The sequence below is a fragment of the Passer domesticus genome, chromosome W, assembly GCF_036417665.1.
Source record: "Passer domesticus isolate bPasDom1 chromosome W, bPasDom1.hap1, whole genome shotgun sequence".
Lineage (NCBI taxonomy): Eukaryota > Metazoa > Chordata > Aves > Passeriformes > Passeridae > Passer > Passer domesticus.
This window is the reverse complement of record NC_087511.1, coordinates 15,832,063-15,856,727: the sequence shown is the minus strand read 5'-3', so window position 1 is coordinate 15,856,727 and position 24,665 is coordinate 15,832,063. Positions and strand designations below refer to the sequence as shown.

The 24,665-nt window shown below is 37.5% G+C and overlaps 1 protein-coding gene across 10 annotated transcripts; it reads left to right on the top strand.

Moving 5' to 3' along the window:
- The first annotated feature begins 498 nt into the window (after positions 1-498).
- LOC135288991 (mesoderm induction early response protein 3-like) lies at positions 499-24,465 on the top strand. 10 transcript variants are annotated; one of them, XM_064402364.1, is made up of 13 exons: positions 523-1,161; positions 1,838-1,862; positions 3,347-3,475; positions 7,878-8,012; positions 9,510-9,630; positions 11,793-11,878; positions 12,073-12,145; positions 14,261-14,412; positions 14,847-14,928; positions 18,055-18,146; positions 20,141-20,268; positions 20,445-20,590; positions 20,690-24,465. In XM_064402364.1, exons 1-13 carry the CDS (start codon positions 644-646, stop codon positions 21,148-21,150), a joined length of 2,148 nt encoding a protein of 715 aa, XP_064258434.1. In that variant the 5' UTR covers positions 523-643; the 3' UTR covers positions 21,151-24,465. The 10 variants fall into 10 exon arrangements, 8 of the variants coding, with proteins under 8 accessions (XP_064258440.1, XP_064258437.1, XP_064258438.1 ...); XM_064402363.1 differs by having other exon boundaries at positions 524-1,161; positions 18,052-18,146; XM_064402366.1 differs by having other exon boundaries at positions 1,026-1,161; positions 3,327-3,475.
- The last annotated feature ends 200 nt before the right edge of the window (positions 24,466-24,665 follow it).

Genomic DNA, 24,665 nt, shown 5'->3' with positions numbered 1-24,665 from the left:
TACTCTGTTTCTCAGAGCAACGAGAGAATAAATTAAATCGTATGGAGCTTCATTAATTAAGTACCTAAACTGGCTTGGAATTTCTGCACTGTCTGCAAACCCAGTTTAGAAACTGGTCACTTCAGGATACAGCCTTTAGCCTCCCAAATTCTCAGGATGGGACACAGTCTGGGGCACTATTGCAACTGAGTGTCACTGTGATGCACACCATTCCTCCAGTAGATCAATATTCTATATAGCAAGTATGGCAGATACTATTTTGGCCAAAGGCAGAAACATGTGATTCTAAAGTTAAAAGCATGAATCTTTATAGCCTGGGATCAAGTTGAAAACGGCCAAATTCCCACTTCTGTGTACTGGGACAAAAAATAAACACTAAAAATGGAATAGATATTACATTGTATGTAAAACACCTCAACTTTTAGATACACAATCCACTGCAAAGTAAATTTCACTTTCTCTATTTAATCCACAGCAGGCAATCAACAACAGCAAGGTTTGTAGGCTTTGACATTTTGTTTTCTGCTTCAGACACTTAGGATGCAAGGTGTTAGCATAACTACTCCACACCAGCACTTAGGAAAGGGCTCAATACAGAGTGAAGAGCAAGTCACAAACCCGGGTATTAATTTGCCGCAGAGTAATGTTTCCGCACAGTATTACCGGCCCCGAAACAGGACTGCAAGTCGCAGCAGTCACAGACAAGCTGATTCAGACAGGCGCGGCATGGCGCCCAAACCAGGGGACGTCCGAGGTACCTTGGCTCCAGCCGGCCTCAGGGCCCCAGCGACTCCCGCTCACCTCGCCCCGTGACGGGCAGCTTCTGCTGGCCGAGGCTTCCCCGGGCGGGCGGCGAAGCAAGGCGAGGACAGCAGCCGGGGCCGCGCCCCTCAAACCTAAGCTCCGCGGCGGGCGTCCAGCGCCCTCTCCAGACCGGGCAGGCAGAGCGCCTTCGCTAGCCAGGGAGGGAGGCCGCGGCGCCGCTGGAGGCGGGGTCCCGACACTACCTCCTCCGCCCCAGTTAAGTCCTGCCGATCTCTCTGTTTCTTCGCTTTCTGGCTATCTCCGGCTAGAACTCGGCGGCTGCCATTGGCTTAGCGGCCTCATCCGGGCACTTGGCGCAACGCTATTGCTCAGCTCGATCGTCCCAATATGGCGGAGGTGAGCTGGGGGAAGTGGGTTGGGGTGTCGGAATTTGGCTGGTTCCCTGCGGGGTCCCGCTGCTGGCGGGGCTTCTTCACCCGCCTCACCATCCCCTTAAGGTGCTTCTGGGACGGCTCGGTGACGCGGGGTGGCCAGCGAGGCGACCTGCAACGCCTGGGCACTGGGAGCCTGCGTGACTAGGCCGCACGGCGGGTGCCGCGCAGCGCGGGTCCCGATTTCGCCGCCCGCGGGCGGCCGACAAGCCGTGGCCAGGAACGCGGTCGCCGCACCGAGCCATGGAGGGCGCGGAACGGGCCAGTGGCGGCGCCGCCGCAGCGCGGACGGTGGAGAAACCCTCGGCAGGAGGGAGGAGAAGCGAGCCCTGGCCTGGCAGCGGGGAAGAGGCTGCTGGTCCGGCTCTCTCTGCCTGCCACTGTCATGTCAGGCAGGGCTCCTTGGGGGGCTTTTGCCAGGGGAGGAGGAAAAAAGGAGAACGATAGGCAGGGAACGAGCGAGAAGAAGGCGGGATAGGAGAGGGTGAATACGATGGAGGGGCGAGTAGGGCGGGGGCTGGCGGGGGAAGTGAGCAGGTCCGGGGAGGAGGGGATGGGAGGGAGCATGAAATGGAGACTCCCTACCTGCTGCTGGGTTGGATGGAGCCCGTGTCTCACCTCACTCTTTTCTCTCCCTGCAGGCTTCCTTTGGGAGTTCGAGCCCAGGTTCGTCTTTGCCCACCTTCTGCCCTAGTACCTAGCCTGCTGCCTTCATTCTGCTCTCTCCTTCCCGAACTTACCTTCTGTTGCCTCGTAGCTCTCCTAATACTTCATGTTCATGTAACTGCCTGCCTGGTTTTTAAGAGAAAGTGTGCTCTGGGGAGTTTTTCCCTTACCTCTGGTCACAGTTAGAAATTGGCTGCTCAGAACCCAAAATGAAAATAAAGTTTTGTAGTATTTTCAAGACAGCATCTCAGTAAAGCCATATAGTCTGGTGAGAAATCACTTCTGCTGCTGCTAACTGCAGGGTTGTGTAAATTTTTGATTTATTGATAATATCAGAAAACATTTAAATCATAATGATATATAATTGTTAAGGTTTTAACTACTGTTAAGGTTCTTTGGAATATTTACACAAGAAAGCCTATTTAACATCAGCAGGGCTACTCCTGAAAAATATTTGAGGAACGCATTTGCTTCTGTGTGCCTGCTCTTGGCACTGGCTGAGCTCTAGTATGTAAGAACTAGAAGGGGAAACCAGAGGTAAAAGAGAAATATTCTAGTCTGGTTTTTTTCCTCCATCATGAAAGTCTTAAGAAAGTGAACACTGAAAAACAAAACAACCCTGCATTTCAGTAATTTTCATTGTAGAACACTGACATTGCTGTACAGAATATTTGCATCTTTAAAACTTGTTGAATATCATTATTTCTAACAAATGCACTCAAAATAACAACAGTACTTTTTCATGACTTATGAGTATCCTCTTGGGTAATGAAAAAGTGTCTGTTGGACCACAGAGCTGTCATAATGACTTGTTAATTACTGTGATCCATTAGAAATGTTTTGTTATTTCTGGTATATTTCCCTCTATATCTCTTGAAACTGCTATGTTTGTTCTTCTTTTTTAGATCAATTACTAAGAATTAAATTAGTTTTAATAAAAGATCTAATCTGTGAGACTAATCTGAAGTGAGTCTTGCTGCTTATTTTGCTGTTGTTAGGAAACTGGTTTGCAACCTAAGTTAGCTGTTAATCAGTGAGAAGGTATGCTCGTTACCATAAAAATAATATAAATAGAATCTGAGTCTATAAATCAGTGTCTTGCAGCATCTGAAATCTTGTGACGTGGATGTTATACTTTAATGATTATTTCCAGGATCTTTAAAACAATCTTTTATTCAGTAAAATATTAATTTGTTATTGTACTTTCTGAAACTTTGTTTCAGTAGTTTAGATACTTTTCCCAAGTACTATACTGCAAGAGAGAAAATTGCACCTATTGCAATACAAAAAGGGAAGGCCAGCTAAAATAGTTGAATTTGTCAGGTGGTTAAGAATTTGTTCAATTTATTCTATTGAGAGTTCTAACTATGTATGTAAAGACTCATGCAACCTTATTTTTTTCTGTGTTGTGATTTCATATGCTGGTATAGAAAAAAAATTACTCAAATTAGGGTTTTTTGATAGTTGGCTCTTTATCCTCTGAGGATCATGACTTTGACCCTTCTGCTGAAATGCTGGTACATGATTATGATGATGAACGAACTCTTGATGAAGAGGAGGAAATGATGGAAGAAAACAAAAATTTCAGCTCTGAAATTGAAGATTTAGAAAAGGTAAGAGTGACTTGCTCTCTCCTAAATGTCCATATATGTTGTAGCTTTTTAGTGAAGACAACACTCAGCCTGTTCTTTAGTTTGTATAGCATAATGCAATTTTCTGCAAAATACCTTTGGAGTTGTTGTTTTTTTTTTAAAGAAAAAAGTATCGGGTTTGGTTAGGACATAGCAGTGCTTCCTCTCAAAAAGGCTGACTTTAGCTTCTCAAAGTTATTAGTGTTAAGTTCAGATTGGTCTTTTTCATTTAATAACTTTTTCACTTTGGAAAAGAAATTACTGAAGCAGATTTTAAAGTCTTATTATCTAATATCACTTGTTACTTCTAAGTTTTATAAGTTGGAAATAAGTTTCAATTGTACATTAAGTGACAGCTAGCTGTGTTCCATTCTGTTGGTCAGATTTTGGTTTTCCAATCTGGAAGCGCAGTCCTGTTTTACACATTTTTCACATTCATTTGCTACATAAATTGTAGTTCTGTATCTCAGTTTCATCAGTTTGGCATTTGCTGGATGTACTAAATAGTGTGCTCCTTGGCTTTTCCTATTCCTTTTTACATTCTTTAATTACATGTTTTTTCTGTTTCTACATCTTGTTCATCTGTGTCAGTGCATCACCCATTTTATATACCTGCTGAATGCTAAATAGCCATAAACTGATGCTGCTTGCATTACCATTCAGTGACCCACTTGCACCACTCAGCATAACTGCAGATTTTGGTCAACAGACTTCCAGGGAAGTGTAATTTTTAGCATTAAATAGGAGGCTGTGCTTTTGTAGTCCATTTAAAAACAAATTTTCTTCTTCTGGGGTTTTTGTTTGTTTTGGTTTTGCCTTGCTAACTTTTACAGTTATATTTTTGCTAATTATGAACTTGCAATTATAATAGCAAAGCTGCTTGCCAAGTCTGGTGGTTAAAATGGAGTTGGTACTCTGCAAAATGATCTTATTGCTTCTAGAAAAGAAGGAAAAAAAAACTGAGAGCCACTCATCTTAAATACTTTAGTACTTTATGTCCCAATCCTGGAAAGACTTGGACATGAATTTGCATTTACCCATGGTGAAAAGTCTTTGCAGGACTAAAACCTTAGTTGATTAAAGAAAACAAGTAGCTTAATCAGTGTATAAGTTCAACAAGAAATTTTTTAAGGTAATATAACTTTTAAAGGTATAAATTATTGGAAAATATTTCTAATTATTTGATAACTTGAATCAGGTAACTAAAGAAAATTTGTACAGTTTGTTTTATTAGATGTGTTAGGATATAAGTATGATGATATTTAGTAAAATAGTTTGATCAAAAGCTGTTGGAAAAAAGTTATAAACTAAGCTTTTCTCTTGATTTTTGTTTCTGTATCATTAGCTGTTTTTCTCCTATTACTTTCTGTACTGGTCTTGTCTGGGAGAGTTAATTTTCTTCCTAGTACTTAGCATGGGGCTATGCTTTGGATTTGTGCTTAAACAGTGTTGATAACACTGATGTAGTTATTGCGGAACAAAGCTTATACAGAGCCAAGGCCTTTTCTGCTTCTCACACTGCCCTGCTGCTCAGGGACTGGCTGGGCATTGGTCAGTTCATGGTGAGCAATTGTTTTCGTTTGGATAACTTGTGTTTCTTGGGTTTTAATTTCCCCCTCTTTTTATTTTTTCTTTTCCTTACAATTTTAAAAAAATTATTATGTCTTTTTAAACATTAAACTGTCTTTATTTTAACACACAAGTTTCTTTTTCACTCATCCAATTCTCTTCCCCCCATCCCATGGGGGGGGAAGGGAGGGAGCGGCTCTGTGGTGTTTAGTTGCCATCCAGGGTTAAGACACAACAGGGCACAAATGGTTTGAGTTAACAGATTTGACCATAACATTAGGAAGAATTTACATCTGTTAACATTTGCTGGTCATGATATTGATTTATCTGTTCTTGACATTAGCTTATCTGATCTATGCCATGCTCTCTTTTTTTGCTGTACGTGTTCAAGATTGGTGTTGGATTTTGCAGTTTGCTAATGCTCTGTAGTGCTTAGTGATGTTTTGCCTGCGAGATTTATTATTAAAACACTGGCCTTGAGCTTAATCTGGTATTTGGGCTCTGTACTGAAGATTAATGTACTTCAGGTACCATCTCATGGAGACAATTAACAATTATACTTCTTCCTCTGAGAGATTTTTTTTGTCAAGGTAATACAGAATAGCACCTTCACCACCACCTTTTGTCATGTTTTCTCCCTTGTTACAATAACTCTTCAGTATCTTGAACATCCTTGGTAGTCTAAATGCTTCTATTTGTATTTCTTAGGAATATTACTTCAGCTTTTCATGAGGTTAACAAGCTATTTAGGAATATGACCCAGTCCCTGCAGCAGTGTGGTTATGGGTGGCAAGACATGTATGTGAGAGAATATGGACAGGTGTCTAGAAAGGTTTACACCTCCAGTGGTCTGGAACTTCACTTCTGAACAAGTGCAGAATCCTGATGAAGTGATAGAATATATGGGGGGAAAGAAAAAGATGCCCTGGCTATTCCAAAGAGGCAGAAACAATGGAAGCAGAAGTCAACTTGTTTAGTAAGAGAAGAAGAAGCTTCTCCTAACAGGGAGCAGGAGAGCAAATCAGAAGAGGTAGCCTCAAAAAGAAATATTAGCAGTATATGAAGGAGTTAAAGCAACTTCAGAAGTAGTTGGTACTGAAGCACAGCTCCTTTTGTCACCTTGATTTCCTGTGTTGGGCTGGATGTTCAAAGGCAGTGTCCCCTCTACACATCATGCAACTGATGCTATGTGGAGTAAGTGGGTTGCACTGATCATACAATGGGTTCGAATAAGAAACCCCAACCGCCCAGGAATTCTGAAAGTGATTGTGAACTGGTCAGAACTTCAGTGTTGGCAAAGGAGGTGACTCGGGCTCAAGAGTCCCCACTATATAATAAACTACCAGAAAATGAAAAGCAATATGCCCTGTTTACAGATGGATATGGTCATATTGTAGGAAAACATCAAAGTTGGAAAGCTGCCATGTGGAGTCCTATATGACAAGTTGTGGAAACTGCTGAAGGCAAACGTGAATCGAGTCAGTTTGCAGAGGTGAAAGCCATCCAGTTGGCTACAAATATTGCTGAACAAGAAAAATGGCCAATACTTTTATCTCTGCACTGACTCAGGGGTGGTGGCAAATGCCCTGTGGGGGTGGTTGCAATGATGGAAGCAGGATAACTGGCAGTGCAGATATAAACCCATCTGGGCTGTTGCATTGTGGCAAGATATTGCTGCTTGGGCAGAGAACCTGGTTGTGAAGGTATGTCACGTAGATGCTCATGTACTCAAGAGTCAGACCACTGAAGAACATTGAAACAATAAGAATCAGGCTGCTGGGATTGAAGTGGCTCAGGTGGATCTGGACTGGGAACAGAAGGGTGACCTATTTATAGCTTGATGGGCCCATGGCACATCAGGATATATATAGGAAGGGATACAGCATACAAATGGGCTTATGATTGAGAGGTCAACTTGACTTGATGCCACTGCACAGGTTATCCATGAATGTTAAATGTATGCCATGATCAAACAAGCCAAGTGGCTGAATGGTGGTAGGAAGCCACGGCTCAGGGACTAGCTGGGCAACAATGGTTGGTGGTAAGCAATTGTTTTCATTTGGATTATTTGTCTTTCTTGGGTTTTATATACCTATTTCTTTGTTTTGTTGTAGTTATTTTTTCTCCTATTTTCCTTGCATTAAAAAAAAAAGTTTATTTTTAATGATTAGACTGTCCTTATCTCAACTCATGAGTTTGTTTCTCACTTTTACCATTTCATTTCTCATCTCCATCCCACTGGGGAGGAGTGAGTGAGCAGCTTTGTGGTACTTAGTTGCTGCTTGGGGTTAAACTACACCACCTTCTCTACAGTAATTATAAAATGTATTGTGCAGAAGATGGAAAGGAGGGATAAAAGATTGCTACATTGGTTTATTTCTGTGGTGTTTTGCACACTTGCAGCTGTAACAGTATAGGACTAAAGTTTTCAGGTTTTTCTGCATTTCTTGTAAGGGGATTGTTAATGTTCCTAGTCTATATTCTGTCTTGAAGAAATATAAGCAAATCATATTCTATAGTGTGAATCAGATAAGGAGCAAATTTTTTAATAATTACTCTTTAGTTTCATCTACTAAATGTTTTTCTTCAATAGTTTAATGTGACTTCATTATATGCCAAGAGACACAGTTATGAATTATTTCAGTCTCATGCCTGAAAATATTTTAGATCTTTAATCAAGATTCCTGCTTTCAATTAAATTTTTCTTGTTCGTTTTTTACTTTTGTTTTTCAAAATATGTCTTATCCTTTTAGGCCTGAACTGTTTACAAGTATTTGGCAATATGTTGAAATGTTTGTAAATCTTCTTGTATTAGGAAGGAAACATGCCATTGGAAGATTTGCTGGCATTTTATGGCTATGAATCCACAATTCCAGTTATGGCTGGTTCCAGTGTGGATAGCTCTCCAAGTGAACTTGCAGATGAGCTTCCAGATATGACTCTAGATAAAGTAAGTCAGAACTGTTTTCCCCTGTATTATGGTTTAAAAGTAGAAATCCGTGTGACCTTAACTTAGATTTCACTGTCTCTTGATGTTACAAAATAGATATCTATGTCAATTTCAACATACAAGTAAGAGTTACTGTACTAGTGGTGGACTTGGCAGTGTTAGGTTTATGGTTGGACTCAATGACCTTAAAGGTATTTTCCAATCTAAATGATTCTGTGATTGTACTTTTAATTATTTTTCAAAGATATTTACGATCTGGATTTAATTATAATTATCCCACAAATGCATAACAACTTTAGTGGCATTATATTATTACAATTGAGAAATTAATAAGGTAGTGGTTCTTCTAAAACATTCAGAGAACTTTAAATAGATTTTTTTTAAAATTTATTTTATAGAAGTAGGATTTTTTTTTCTGAAAAGTTCTGTATTTTATTTTAATGTGTACAATGTCCGGAAATAATAATTCTGGCTTCAAACATACATGTCACGTATCAACCCTTTGTGGATAACTTGAAAAGTGCACTACTGGGTGCTTTGGAATGTTTCTTTCAAATGCATGTAATTTATAAAAATCTCATCTTTGGGGGGTGAGAGAGATTGTTTTCTGTGTAATTACTATGTATCACATTGTTGAATATAGAAACACGAAACTACAGTTTTTATGATTCACAGGTTAACTTTGAATTCTGAGATGAATCTGATTGTTGGCTATAAGGCATGCAGCTAGTAGTTTGTATTATAAAATCTGTAGATAGTAAGTACATGTCTTTTTTTTTTCTTTCCATAAGTATGATGAAATTATAAAATTATAAACTCCACAGAAAGTATAGTGTAATGATGGCTCTGCACATCTGATTCTCATTAGGAGTCACCATTGTGTTGAGGCTACAGAAATGTACTTGGCTTCTTGTCTACTGCAGTTCTTTGCGTCCCTAATCACTATAGAGGGGTTCAAGCATGTCTGGTAGTGGAGGAAGTGTGTTCTTGCCCCCTGTCCCCGGTCCCACATCCCCCCCCCCACTTTATTATCTTTTGTCAGTTATCTGTAATTCTTCTCAGGAAAAATCAGTGTGCCTGGCTTTTGGTTTGGGTTTTTGTTTGTTCACCCATTACACCTCCCCCCCCCAAATTTAAGGGGTATCTGTGATGTAAAGAATGACAGAATTTAAAATGTTACCACTCACTTTTTTTATTTTAAAGCACTTGGATAAAAACATCTGAGATTTGATGTTTGCAGAGGTTACTACTTGTGCATTTATTTTAATAGAAGACAAGGGAGAACTAAACATCCGTGTTCAACTCTGAAATGAATGGTTATATTTGTTTTGAGAATTAGGAGTGGATTAGCTTTTTAATAGTGAACAGTCTGCTAAAATTGGTTATGATAAAATAATTCATTTTAATAAATGAGACAATTTGCTGAATCCAAATGCTCACCAGTTTATATTTAATAGTCTGTCTGAAGTTTTGGGTTTTTGTATTTTAATGATACAGGAGGAAATAGCTAAAGACCTCTTGTCAGGTGATGATGAAGAAACGCAGTCCTCTGCTGATGACTTGACACCATCAGTTACTTCACATGAGGCTACTGACTTCTTTCCTCGGCCATTAAGATGTAGGAAACCTAATTTTATAATAGTACTCATAAAGTCTTACCATATATTATAAACTATATAGCTTTCTAGTTTAAAATATCAGAATTGCAGAGTGGGATTGAGAAACAGTGCTTTGCAGGATGTTGTACATGAATATTGTCTTTGGTTGGTATTATTGATTACCTAAAATACCTATATTTAATATGGTGCTCAAAGCACAAGCACAGTTTTTCTAAAAATACAGTAGCTTTTCATAATTAATAGTTAATGTGTATCAAGGAACACTCTTGGTAATTTTCTCTGCATTGGTGAGTGGCATGAATATGTAACCTGTTCTTTTAAATTAGTGTTTCTCTACTAAAATTTTTGCTGCTACTTTTAAGCCAGTGACTCCTCTATTCAGCCTATGGATGTGAACTGGAATTTGGTTTATTTGTGATTATTTCCCTTCACATATTCAATGGTTTTCTATAGGAGTTCATGAGCCAGTGTTTTTATATGGGATGGGGCCTATGAACCCATGACCACCAAAATTTCACTACCCATGGAACTATTATGGGAAAGATCCAAGAACCATTGGTTCAGTTATCCAACCTTGACAAGATATTCCTCATTGCTCCAACTCTAGTACACCAATGAACAAGTGAACTGCAATAGACAATGTGGAGGATTTTTATCACAATTTTAATTTGGCAAGTATTTTGACCTTTTCCTGGGGGACTTCATCCCTCTAGAGAAAGGGGATGATAAAGGGCACGTGCTGTCTCAATCATCAGCAATTGTAGCCCTTTGCATGCTGCCGATTGTGTAATGTAAGGCATTTTTGAGAGAGATACAAAAATCTTTTTAAAAGGGCATTATAATTTTTTAAGCAAACCCCAGTCTTGCTGGCACTTAAACATTGCTTGTGAACTGTTAATGAATATGACACTGAAAGTGTGACAACTTTATGGAAAGAATTATTAAACCCTTCATCTTACTCAGGATTAAGAAACAGTCATCTTTGCTTTCAGCTATTGGGGTTTTTCTATCAGAATGTTGCTCTTTCTCTATTAGAACTTTTGATTAGTCATTTTAACATCAAATATCCACCATGTCAGGGAGGGATATGTTAGTTTTCTGTGCTGTTGACAGTTCCATCTTTTTTTTCTCATCCCTGTCCATTTCTCTTAAAATAACATTCAATTTTAAGATAAACACAGGCCATTTTGTTAAATTTGGATTCACTGGAAAAAGTAATTGCATATTATTATCCAGGCATATTGCTGTTTCACACATTCATGTTAGCTTCTTGCCTCTTTCTAACAGCAAAAAGAGATAGACTGGTGATTCTAGTAATGACTACAGAAGAGGAGCCTCAGTCTATCCATCGTCTTGGATATTGTCGTTGATGTTGACGATTCTATTTAGTTGTGATGAAGCTAAAATTGAAACCCTATTTATGAACGTGTTATTACTGAAAGTTGAGAATATGAAATAGCTCTTATCAGAACTATAGATTCCATTCTGCTGGGGATAAAATAAAAAAATAGAATTACTTCAGAACCCAGAATCACAGAGTTCTAAATTCTAAAATATGAGTTATTCTGTGGAGTACTGTATTTGAATTACTTGGAGTGCTCTGCTGTATTTCTTCCTAAGGAAAAAAAATATATAAGAGGAGTAAGCAGTCTTTTGTAATCTTTGCTTATTCTGTTTTCTGTTTATCTGCTATATCTTTAGTCCTTGCTGAGGTAGCCTTGTTTAAAGGAATGTTTTGAATGTCAATTAAAACTTCAGATGAAAGGCTTTAGTAGGTAATAAAGACTTACATTCAACTTTCTTTGTGATTAACCCATGGCTAAGTCATAGCCCTGGAAGTTTTCTGTTTTTCTCATACCTTTTCTATAAGGTGTAAGCATTTATTGAAGAAAATCAATGAAGAAAAAAATATCTAATTTCCTTTTGACTGTTAGAAATATTGTCTTAGTTGCAATAATGGTAAATGTTTCAGTTCTGCAATATGCAAGCACCAATGCTCTCTGACTTCATTCTAGTTTGATAGACATGTAGATCGACAGACTGGTGATGAGTGTCATCCAGAATAAAAGTAGGGCTCCTTTCAAAAGTAAAGAATATCTTGTAGTTCTGTGTTTGAACTGAAAATTCTTCCTAGCTAAATCCAACTTATTTGTGTCTGAAGCAAACACTACGTGTGATGGAGATAAGGAATCAGATGGTGAAGACATAGAGGCAGACAATGGTAATTCATCTGAAGATTTGAGAAAGGTAATAACTATATCTTAAGAAAAAGAAAAAGTTAAGAAAACTTTTACTATTTTAAAAATGCATTAACATTTATAGTACATATCTAAAATGGTACTTTAATTCTGAAATTATCTGCAAAATCCCCTGTTAATGGACTTTGTTATGCTTCCATGCACAGAATATTAATACCTTTATGATTTTTGTTACATCTTCAGGAAATAAAGGTTGGTTCACAGTATCAGGCTGAAATTCCACCTTACCTTGGCAGATACAGTAATAATGAAAAGGGTAAGTTATTCTGTTTTGGTTCTTATATTTATACATAGCAGCTGATAGAAAAATGTTATTTAAATTTATAAGATAAATTCAGTGACTTAGTTAAAAAAACCAAACCAACCAAAAAACCCCTAGGCAACTGAAGTAATACAACCACATAATTATATCTTAAAAGTGTGATTCTACAACTTTGAGAAGATATTTTCGAGAAGACATAGGAGGGTGGGTTACAGTGTTAGTTCTGAAGTATCTAGCAATATTAGGAGGCAACAAACTGGGTCAAGAAGTAAGTATTTTCATCAAGATATAACTGGGCTATGAACATGTAAGTTTGCATTGAAGAATGTCAGTATTTTTCTTTGCTTCTTTTTTAGCAAGCACAACAGTGTGGGTTACAAAATGGTTATGAAAAACAAAGCAATGAACTATTTGAATTTTCCATAGCATGAGTAGAAGATGTAGGTCTCAATATACCTTGTCTTTAAAAAAAAAAAAAGATGTTTTAAGTATGATGTTATTGCTGTGTAAATTTAGGTTAAAAACTGAAATTATGCCAGAGTAGAAGAAATAACTTTATTAAATAGAGTTTTATATGGTACCTTTAGAAACCTTCACTGGCTGGAAGCATTAGCAAATTAACATCTCTTGTGTTGCTTAAGAGATCTATGGAAGTTTTCTATTTTCTATTATTTGAGCATGATGCTTACTGGTTGTAAGAAACAGAAGAGTGAAAACCAGTTTTATCTGAATAGTCCTTTTACTATTTACACATCTTGACTTCTCCTTGGTTAAGAACTAGAGAAGGGCCAATAACCAGAGGATGATCAGGAAGGCATTAATCTGACAACTTTCACTGGAACAAGCTGGTGCAAGAGAGAACCAGAGAGAGTATTGTTCACTGGCATAGTCAGGAGCAAAGAGGTCTCCCAGGGTCTCCCAGATGGGAGAGCCCGAGGAGTTCCTCTTGAAAACATCAGGTATGGATTCCAGCAAAAAGTGTTGGGTTGTTTTGGTTGATAATGGAGATTGAAGCTGAGCTCTGCAATGCTTGGAGAGGGTGGAAGATTTTGTAGAAGCCTCTTTTGTACTTCCTGAAGAGCTTGTGATAGCAAAGAGGGGCTTATATTTCTGCTGTGAAGTCCCAGGTACTGAAATTGTGCTAGAAAGCAGTTCTGCTCTTCTATAAACCTTACACTTGTAACATGTCTGTTTGAAAACTTTCAGTGTTCTTAAGTCATAACAGAACTTTAGGAGGAGATGCAATTTTATTCTTCATCTTAGCTTAATATTCTTTCCTGCAGTTATATGAGAGATTTGAGAATCTTCTCCATCTCTTCTAGTGGAACTGCCATTATACTTGAGTGTGTTCAAATTTAATAACTCTAATTTATATTGCCAAGAGAGTACATAAAGCATTATGTGTAAACACATCTATTGATCAGAGTAAAGGATTTAGTTTAATCTAGTTTAAATGTGTGCATAGACAAGGGTTCAGGCCAACTCTTGAATATTTCCAATATATTTCAAATAAGCTACTTAAGAGGTGCGTACATGATTTCAGTATACTATGAAGGAGGACTATACATCCTGATTGCTTGTAAAATAGTTGATAACATTCAGTTGTTAGTGAATGCTAAAAGAAATTACCCCATTTAGACCTAGATTTCCATTCTGCTAAGTAAGTTTTAGCAAATTTTAGTTGAAAATGACCAGTTAGCTGCCACCTCTTTTTTTTTTATTTTATATGCAGTATTTGAAATATTAAAGTACACTATTTCTTGTAAACATCTGAATAAAACAGAGTGGTTTTGCTAGGTTTTTTTATATTAATACATATGCATAATTTGACTTGAACCATCTACCTGTCAACAACCTGCTCCTCTGTAGAGATTGTGTCTCAAGAGCCAGTCCCTTATCTCATCCTCATGGAACCTAAATCTCTTCACCATACCACACTGCAGTCTCTCTCTAAACTAAGGCTTTTTGGGGAAAAATGAGCTGCAATTTGAACGTGGCGTGACAGTGCTTGATTTTATTACTTCTGTATTCCTGTTCTTTGTGAAATAGCTTTTTATGTTCTAGCCTTAAAAGTTTCACACTTGCCATAAATTAATTCTGTTTTAACAGCCTATGAAAATGAAGACCATTTACTTTGGAAACCTGATGTGATCTCAGAAAGTAAAGTTAAAGAATACCTTTTTGAAACCTCCTTAAGAGCAGGAAATGAAAATATGATTGGCAGAATTCCTGAAGGACTACATACACGTGACAATGAACAAGTATATTTTATATCCTGTTCCATTTGTGGCACACTGCTTTGTAATTAATGTGTTCTCTTTCTCTGCCTTGTATTATAAAGGCAGCAATATTTTTTTAATTGGATGTTACTGAGGTCAGGATCTTATTTGTAATTTTAAACACGTGCTTAAAATTGAGTATTTGAATGTTGGCAGTGTGATCTATGATGTTTCAAATTGGCATGATGTTGACAAATCCAGCTTTTCTAATTATTGCATATAATGTTTTACATTTGCTTAATTAAACCTTGCCTTAATATTTGGATGGTTTTGCCTTTGATTATTTTAACATTTTCATCCTGTATAAAGATATAACTTCTTTTTACATTAGATATGTTCTCTGAAAGGCTTGTTTCAGAAATTTATATAGGATATTTGGAAACTATAACTTTCTAAAGACTACTTCTATTTTATAGGCACTATATGAACTTCTCAAAAGTAGCCATAATGTTAAAGAAGCAACTGAGAGATACTGCTCAAATGGAAAGGCATCTCAGGGTAAGAGAGAGTATCTGCTTTTTAAGAAATATGTCTTTGGAGGGGGTAGAAAACACATTAGTAAAATTCAGATTAATAAGCACATCCCTTTCCATGATGTCTTTAGCACAGATTACTCATAGAATCATAGAATATGCTGAATTGGAAGAGACCCACAAGGATCATCAAAGTCCAACTCCTGGCCCTGCACAGGACACCCTAAAAATCCAACCAAATGCTCCTTGAGTTCTGGCAGCCTTGGGGCCATGAGCATTCCCTCGGGAGCCTTTTCCAGGGCCCGACCACCCTCTGGGTGAAGAACCTTTTCCTAATATCCAGCCCAAACCTCCCCTGATACAACTTCAGACCATTCCCTTGGGTTCTGTCAGTGGTCACCAGAAAAGAGATGAGTACCTCCCCCTTCTCTTCCCCTCACAAAGAAGTTGTAGACTGCAATGAGGTCTGACCTCAGTCTCCTCTTCTCCAGGCTGAACAAGCCAAGTGACCTCAGCTGCTCCTCATACGGCTTCCCTCAAGGCCCTTCACCATCTTTGTTGCCTGCCTTTGGACACTCTCTATTAGCTTTATATCTTTTTTATATTGTGGTGCCCAAAACTGCCCCCAAGACTCGAGGTGAGGCCACCCGCCACCCCAGTGCAGAGCAGATTGGGACAATCACCTCCCTTTGACTGGCTGGCATTGCTGTGCCTGATGCACTCCAGGACACAGTTGGTCCTCCTGGCTGCCAGGGTACTGCTGACTCATATTCAACTTGCCATTGACCAGGACCCTCAGATCCCTTTCTGCAGCACTGCTTTCCAGCATCTGGTTTCCCAGTCTGTCCGTACATCCAGGGTTGCCCTGTCCCAGATGCAGAATCTGGCACTTGCCCCACTGAACTCAATACGGTTGGTGATTGCCCAGTCCTCTAATTGGTCAAGGCCTCTCTGCAGGGCCTCTCTGCCCTCAAGGAAGTCAACAGCTCCTCACAGTTTTGTATCATCTGCAAACTTACTTAGCATCCCTTCCAGTCCTGTGTCCAAGTCATTAATGAAGGTGTTGAAGAGCACAGGGCCTAAGATGGAGCCCTGTGGAACACCACTAATGGCATGTGGCCAGTCTGATTTCACCCCATTCACTATAACCCTTTGAGCCCAACCCATGAGCCAGTTGCTCACCCATCATATGATGTGTTTATCCAGCTGTGGGCTGGACATTTTGTTCAGAAGGATCTTGGGAGAGAGTATCAGAAGCTTTATGGAATCAAAAAAGATTATATCAATTGGCTTCCTTTGATCAACTAGGTGGGTAACCTTGTCATAAAAGGAAATCAGGTTTGATAAGCAGGACTTTCCTCTCATGAAGCTGTGCTGGCCATGATGGCTGTGATCGATGACTGCGTTGTCCTTCAGATATTTTTCAATAATTCCCATTAGGTGTATAATTCAGATTAGGTATAATCTGACTGTTGGCCAGATGGAGATTTCTGCTAGAGAAGTTTGTAATTTGTATAAAGGTTGCAGGATCAAATTTTACATATTTTCTTTCCTTCTTTTTTCCATTTTTTTTCTATTTTAAGAATGATACAGACTGAGGAGAAGGGGGGGAGTTGTAATTTTGCTCCCATAAGGCAGTTCTCCCTCACATTACAGTACCTTTTTGAGATAATGATCAATTATAAACTAATGACATTTATACGAGAATCAGAACATAGCTGATAATATGAGTGAGCCCCACTCTTCATCACTGTGCTAACATTGTTCTATGTCAACCCTAAACTTGGTTCTACTGTATAATTCTCTAGGTCTATGGTAGAGTGTGGAGAGTTTTGCTTGAGTTTACAGTGGAAAACAATTTTGTTTGTCCCTAACTTTATCATTCCCCTAAATAAAAATCAGTGTATAATTTAGCAAAGAGTTCTTTGTCCTGTAGTTTGACACATGTTCCATAAAGAAGAAATGGTCTATGAGCCCTAGTATAAGTTTGTATTCTGGCAGATATTCCTTACTCAGACCTGGATCCAAGGGGAAATTGAAAGCTTAAGTATCTAAGATAAAAGTGAAGGGAACAATAAGGAATATCAGAGCAGTGTTTCAGAAAGCTCTTTTATGAGAGATTGTGTGTTAGAGACCCAAATTCTGTCCTAAGGACTAGTGCTCATCCTTTCCCAAGCCTCAAGTCAGATGCGGTTTCTATCTTCATTAAAAATGGTAGAGGATGATAATACTGTTGATGCCTGTCTCTTAGAATAATCATTGTGCAATGATCTATACCCACTGAAGTTCACTGCTATTCTCAATATGCATTGAAAATCGACATCTCCCAAGATAATTTCATAACTGTGAGACTTTACATGTAGATCTCCTCTTTGAAGCTTGAGAATTCTGTAGTAAGGAGTACAAAATTAATGGACTTGTAGTGGAATGATTATCACTTTCATCTGAAAGCAGCAAGGTCTTGTTCCAGTGTCTGCTTCCAGAAATGCTTTGGAATGTGATTGTTGGTTGGTTTTTGTTCTCCACCCTCATTGGCTTTAAATGACAACTGAACAGATCACTACTATGAATGTAAGATGCCTGAAATATCCCTCCTTTATGATATATAGACACAAAGCCATAATCAAGATAGGGAAGCAACAATACTTGAGACAAAACTGACCTACTCAAATAGTTTGAGCTACTTTGTTTTAAAGCTTTTATTCCTTTGTAGTGTTTTTTGTTTTGTTTAATTTGTAAAACTAAAATTCACTTCTGTCTTTAAAAAGTCAGAGGTTGTTCCTTCACTCTTTTGTTCCAACAGTCACTGTTTGTATCTGATGCAAGAAGGAATATTCAGAAAAATAATAATGTTAACAAATCTTGGGGGTTTTTTATGACAAAATTCTTAAGAAATAATAAATAAAGTCTTTTGAATGTCTTTTGCCCTCTAGGGTGAAATACTTCAGTAACCAGACTCTTTTATGAGTCTTTATAAGCAGGAATACTAGATTTCAGGTAGGATATCTTTACATTAGAGGAAAGAATATGGGTCAAAATAACTGAACTGTTGCGTTTTTTTTAGAGTGTGTTTGGATGTTCAGGCATTAGCAACACAAAGATTAGTGAGTGAAAATAAGTTTATCATGCTACTTTTGCAATTGTCTAGAAGAGATGACAGCATGGACAGAAGAGGAATGCAGAAGCTTTGAACATGCACTTTTGATTTATGGGAAAGACTTTCATCTCATACAGAAAAACAAGGTTAGTATTTTACAGTTAAATGGAAGAATTGGTAGATTATATGATGCTGAATGTTTGTAAAAGCAATGCTTTTTCAGAAGCTATGCAAAAGAGTGAAATAAGAGCCAACATATTAAAACCAGCTTGGTGTTTCCATGCTAATTTTGCCTCTAATGCCATTGGAAAAGCTAGGTGTTGCAACATGAGCCAATATATTATCTTTGAAATCAACTTATATTGATATTGCTTCCATATATGCATTTATGTTAAAATTTAGATTAAATGTCTGCCTCTCCTAGAGGTGTGTGATTTTCATACCATGTCTGTGGGAGGGGAAAATACATCTTTAATTATTTTTGTCACTCAGAAGGTGTAATTCTACACAAACAGGCTTAGCTCTTTGTGTTTTTAGAAAGTGTAGTCATCCATCAGTACTCTGGTTTCTGACCAACAAAGGAGTTCTAATCTTGATCTGAATTGCTTCTGATTAACTCCTCTGTGCCTGAAGATTAGAAATTGGGCTTTTTTTTATTAAGTAAATGTATCATTTGGTACAGTTACCAATATGTGTGTATTTCCAAATTTTCTGTATGTGTCCTGTATGTTTTGATACCGCCTTGAGGTTTCATACTGGTTGTGAGTGGGATAGAGTTAATTTTCTTTATAGTAGTTAGTATGGGCTATGCTTTGGACTTGTGCTGGAAACTGTTGATAAGACACTAATGTTTTAGTTATTGCTGAACAGAGCTTATGTAAAGTCTAAGCCATTTCTCCTCAGACTATCCTGCCAGTGAGGAGGCTGGGGGTGCACAAGGACTTGGGAGGGGACACAGCTGGGACAGCTGACCCCAACTAAGAGCAGGGTGTTCCAGACCATATGACATCCTGCTCAGTAATAAAACTGGGGGGTGAAGGTTGGTGGGTGGGGGCTGCTGTGGATTGAGAACTGGCTGGGCATCAATTGGTTGATGGTGAGCCATTGGGTTTTTATGCATTGCTTGTTTTTCTTGGGTTTTATTTTCCTCTTTTTTAGCATTTTTTTTTTAATTAGTGAACTGAACTGTCTTTATCTCAACCCATGAGTTTTCTCACTTTTGTCCTTCTAATTCTTCCCCCCAATCCCACTGGATGGGGGAAGTGAGCAAGCAGCTCTGCGGTGCTTAGTTGCTGGTGGGGGTTAAACCACAACAAGTCTTTTCTTTAGGAGACTGGTGCTTTTGTTGTATTTCAGGTAAACATTATAGGGTTGTAGTTATTGTTCAACCACAGTTAGTTAATCCTGTTCTACACTTGACTTAACCTGTCCAATGCTAAATATCTTGGTGGTTCAATTTTTAAATGGACCTTACCCATAAACAGTAATTCACCAGCGATACAAATAAATAATTTTAATTTTTTTTCCCAAAGTGCAACAAAGCATATGAGTTGGTCTGTCACTATGGACCAGAATTTTCCAAGTACCCAATGTCTTTTCTGCTTCACTTCTCTTGGGTCATTCAGTTGCTCAGTGTTTTACTTGTTAACAGAGTCTGTCCCATAGTTTAAAAAATTGCTATGTAAGTTATGAATTTAAATGCTTCAGATGTAGATACAGTTTCAGTCTAGTTTAAAAAACCAAACCTAAGCAACAATAATGCATACAATAGAACAGATGTAGTAATTATTTAGAATAGAATATACTTTTTCAGTTGGATGGGACCTACAACGATCATCTAGTCCAACTGCTTGACCACTTCATGGCTTGCCAAAAGTTCCAGCGTGTTTCTAAGGGCATTGTCCAAATGCCTCTTAAACAATGACATGCTGAGGCATCGACCACCTCTCTGGGAAGCCCATTCCAGTGTTTGATCACCCTCTCGGTAAAGAAATTTAAAACTCTAGATCTCTTTTTCAGGTCTTCCGATTTAATTTGATTGTTACAGATACTAGAACAGTAAAAGGAATATGGGGACTGGGGAGATGACAAAACATAATGCTTTGAATTTATCTTGTCAATTCTTCTTGTCTTCTTTTAGGTAAGAACCAGAACAGTTGCTGACTGTGTGGCTTTCTATTACATGTGGAAAAAGTCAGAACGTTATGATTACTTTGCTCAGCAAACAAGATTTGGAAAGAAGAGGTATAACCATCATCCTGGAGTTACGTAAGTAAAATGTCCCTGGAATATGTTTTCTGTTGCAAATTGTAAAAGATAAGTTTTTCTTCCCATCATTGCAGTGTAAAGCTGCAGTGGCTATGGCAACTGAGAATAAATCCATCATCATTTTTAGGCCTTGTTTTCCTGTTAAATAGCCTATTATGAATGCCATATTCTTAAAGGGACTACATGGATCGTTTGGTAGATGAAGCAGAAGCTCTTGGTGGAGCAGTACATTCTTCAGCCTTAACATCTAATACTCGAACAGAAAGCATTCCTGATCAACAGCTAAGCATTCTGAACTCTATCACTGCCAATGAGTTGACAGGTAAATCACAGGAAAAAAACCAAAGAAAACCCACAAACTTTTTGTTGCAACTATATAAACAACTATTTCATTTACGTTTTATGTTCATCTGTTTTCCAGCACTGACAAACACTGTAGCTACAGTCTGTCACACTTCGGCTGTGAACTGCCTGGATGATGCCTTCCCTCCTATGGACAGCTTACCCCGAACACCAGTAGTTAATCATGTGCCTGTTGGAACAGAAGAATTGCTTAACTTGCCTAGCAATGGTGAAAGTGATTGTTTTAATTTATTTGAGACCGGCTTTTATCACTCAGAGTTAAACCCAGGGAACATGTGCAGTGAGGAGACAGAAAGACCTGCAAAGAGACTGAAAATGGGGATTGCTGTCCCAGAATCTTTCATGAATGATGTCTCTGTAAATAACCTTGGTGTGGACTTTGAGAACCACACACATCATATTGCCAGTGCCAAAATGGCTGTTTCAGTGGCTGACTTCAGCAGTCTATCTGCAAATGAGACAAATGGTTTTATAAATACCCATACTCTTCACCAACATACTGCCCTTCACTCAGAATGACTGTGGAAAACTAAAGAGTGGGTACTTTATGCAGTAGTAGTAAACTTGATGGGAACTATCAGGTTTGCTTAATCTTTCACTGGAAGTTTGAACTTTGACATCAGTGATGTCTTTTTATGTATAGAACTATATCTTGATTTACCAAGAGTAATTTCTTTTTTCAGTCCATAAATGTGGAAATGTTTGGCAGAGTTTGGAACTAAGAGAACTCTGGTGCAGCTTTAGGCTCTGCTTCAAATTTATTTTAAAGTCTGTAGAGAGGCCACCATTTCAAAACCAGCACGGAAGTTCTGAACTGATTGGAGTGGCTTTTTAGTCAAAGTTACTTTTGCCATAATGGATGCAGTGTAATAACAGTGTTTACAGGTACCGTTCCTGATCCCTGCTCAATGTAGCATTTTAATTTTTTTTTTCTTATACAGGCAGGGATGGATTTCTTTAACTTAAGCTGCACAAACATACAAGGATGTTTTTTAAATGGAACCTTCTCTCATGTGATACTAAACTAGAGCACTTCAGTTTAACAAAAACCAGCAATTTCATCTTGGTGGAAGCTAGCACAAGGGACATAACATGAATAAATTATGATGACCTACACTTGGAGGCTGTTGCAAAATTATAGGCTGTGGCTACCTTACACAGAAGTAATTATGCTGACAGAGGTATCTGTCTACTTTAAACTTACTGGCTTAAACAGATATATTTTAGGCTATTGTATTCAGATGAGTTTTGTCCACAACTTTGAAGATTAATGCAACTGTGTAACAACTTTCCTAAGGCAGCTGATGTATAAAGCTACAGTCTGCACACCTTAGGATTTACCACTAAACTGTCTGCATTTTGGAAGTCAAATTGTTTGGAGCACTGCAGTTCAATGTGTTACAGTTTTGAGGGGCTATCTAGTTTATATAGAAGTAGTAGAACCTTGAAGTATGTATTTGAAAGTTTTTCTTCAGTGTGGATTGCATTTATTTGTTTAGCAAGTCATTAGCTCAAAAATAGCACTTCACTACTTTTAGTCAAATAGAAAAGGATGAGTAAAAATGTCTCCCATAAAAGCAACTATTTAAACTCAATACATTTTTATTTTGACCATTTAATGCAATTTAGCCATTCATTAAGTTTTCTTTAAAATGTTAGCTGTAATTCTTGTGGGAGAACATCAGTAGGATTACCCCTTTCCCTCCATACTTTTTCTTTGCATTGTTCATATTACAAATTTAATTGCTACAAACTTGTTTTGATTATTAAAGTGATTAGGCTTGCATTGTTGATATTTGTACTAGTTGCTTCAAGGTTATGCTGAGTAATTAGAAAGTAGCGACCTTAATATTTGAAAGGGAAGAGGGTATTTATTATGCTTACTGTGAATTGCATTTACATCCTGAGTTATGGATGCAGTGTATGGAGTTTTCTTTACAGCACTGCAATGAAGAGTAAAGCATTTATGCAATAGCACATTTATCATATTAAAACAAATTAGTTTATCACAGTGGACAAAAGTAAAGATAATTTCGTAATCAGTTCTTAACTTATGCATCTGAAATATGGAATTCTAGTAAGTACACAATAAATAATGGATAGCCTTGGCCCTGTGTTGTATTCTGACATTTTTAGCCAAGTTGTCAGCTTCTTGCTGCTGTGTTTTGTGATAAACTGTGTACCTTGTTTCTTTTCTTTATGAATCAACATATTTTATGTAATTTTGTAAAATACTGGTCATAATCCTTCATTGTTATACATTCAGGTCTATGGGTTTACATTGAGTGGCTGGTCTGTATAAAAATCATTATACAAAGATGACTGAATGCTTATAACAGTTGCATTTAAATGAACATGCCCATTCTCATTAGCTGATGCAGTAATATATTGAATTTATCTATGCATTGCTGGGCTCTTAATGTAGACAGATACTTGTCTAAGGCTTGGGTTGTCAGCAAGTTGAATGGACACTTTAGTTATTTAATAAAGACTTTTGACCAAAATTCAGAAAATTATGGGAGAAAAATTAATTTCAGCTAGTCTAATAAATTTTTAAATGCTGATCTTATTTAGCTTGTTGGCTAGCTAGCTGTTATTGTTTACTTTTAATTCCTTGTTAAAATGAGGCAATAATTTGCAAGATTTTGTAAATATTTATTCATATCTTTTTAGATATCTATTTCAATATTTTCTGACTACTTGTGTGTATAGTAACATTTTTGTGCATGCTTGATGTGACATTCATAAATTTGTACCACGATAACTTTATCCATGTAAAATAGCTATTTATTGAATTTTTCATTTAGAAGCTGGACTTAATTATTTTTCTCTCAGTTGAAACATTTAAAATGGAGAACTTGTTACTGTTTATTAAAAGAATTGTCTTTTGAAAGTCAGCATGAAAACAACTGAATTGCAACCATATGAAGAAATTATATTACCTTGGTTCTTTGATGGTGAAGCACAATTCTTATAACAAACTGTGATGAATTCTTTGTCCTCTGCTATACTTGTTTTTCATGCAAACAAACCAAAAATCCATAACGGGAAATTGCAGTGTTGGTAAATGTATCCTTTTAATGTACAGGGAATCTGAAGGGGATAGCTGATTCATTTAGAAGTGTAACTTGGTGCTGTGATTATAGCAATACTTTTACTTTGGTTACTCATATGTCATCTTCTCATGTTAGGTTTTTAAAGGTTTAGTTTTCCTCTTGCCATGGTCAAAGTACTAAATTGTGTACTATTAGGTCAATGAATTGTGTAATTGTTTCCTGGTTTTAACTTTTAAAACTGAGCATCAAAAATGTATGAAAACTTCAGATCAAGTAGAATATAATGATAGTACTTAATTTAACCAAAGTCTTTAGGTAAGTATTTCAACTTTGAATGTAAACTAATGTATGAACTGACCAACAGGGACACTATTTGCCCAGCACTACAAGCACATTGTCTACAGATGGGGAAACTAAATACAGTAATTTATAAAATAATGACAAGGTTACTATTTTTTTATTCCTATTTTTCATTGGAAGAAGGAAAATGCTATCAATTGTAAAATACAGAAGGTATGGTTATAGTCCTCTTAATAAAACAGATTCCAGTTATTCGAAGTACCTTGTGCATAACAACAAATTTTGTGACAATCGGGACATTAATTTAATATCAGATGTTCAAGAGGAAGTTGCTATTGTTGCATTGGTTTTAATATTTGTACATAAACACTGATTTTTATTTTTTTTAACATTATTTTCTATTTGTTGTACTTTAATACCTGGTGTACAATTCCAGAAATAAATGTCTGGGAACTTTTCTTTATTTGTGATGCAGATATATGAAGAGCTTGGTTAGCTACTTTATTTTCAGAAATACACAGCAATACCTCTGAACACATTTTAAGATACTCTGGGTCCTCTTGAAGTGCACACTACCCACTCTATAAGCAGTTGGGAGAAGTCTCACATACATTAATTACCCTTTGCTCTTGCAGAGGACTTCAACTTACCAGATGTCTGCTGAAAATACAATGCAGG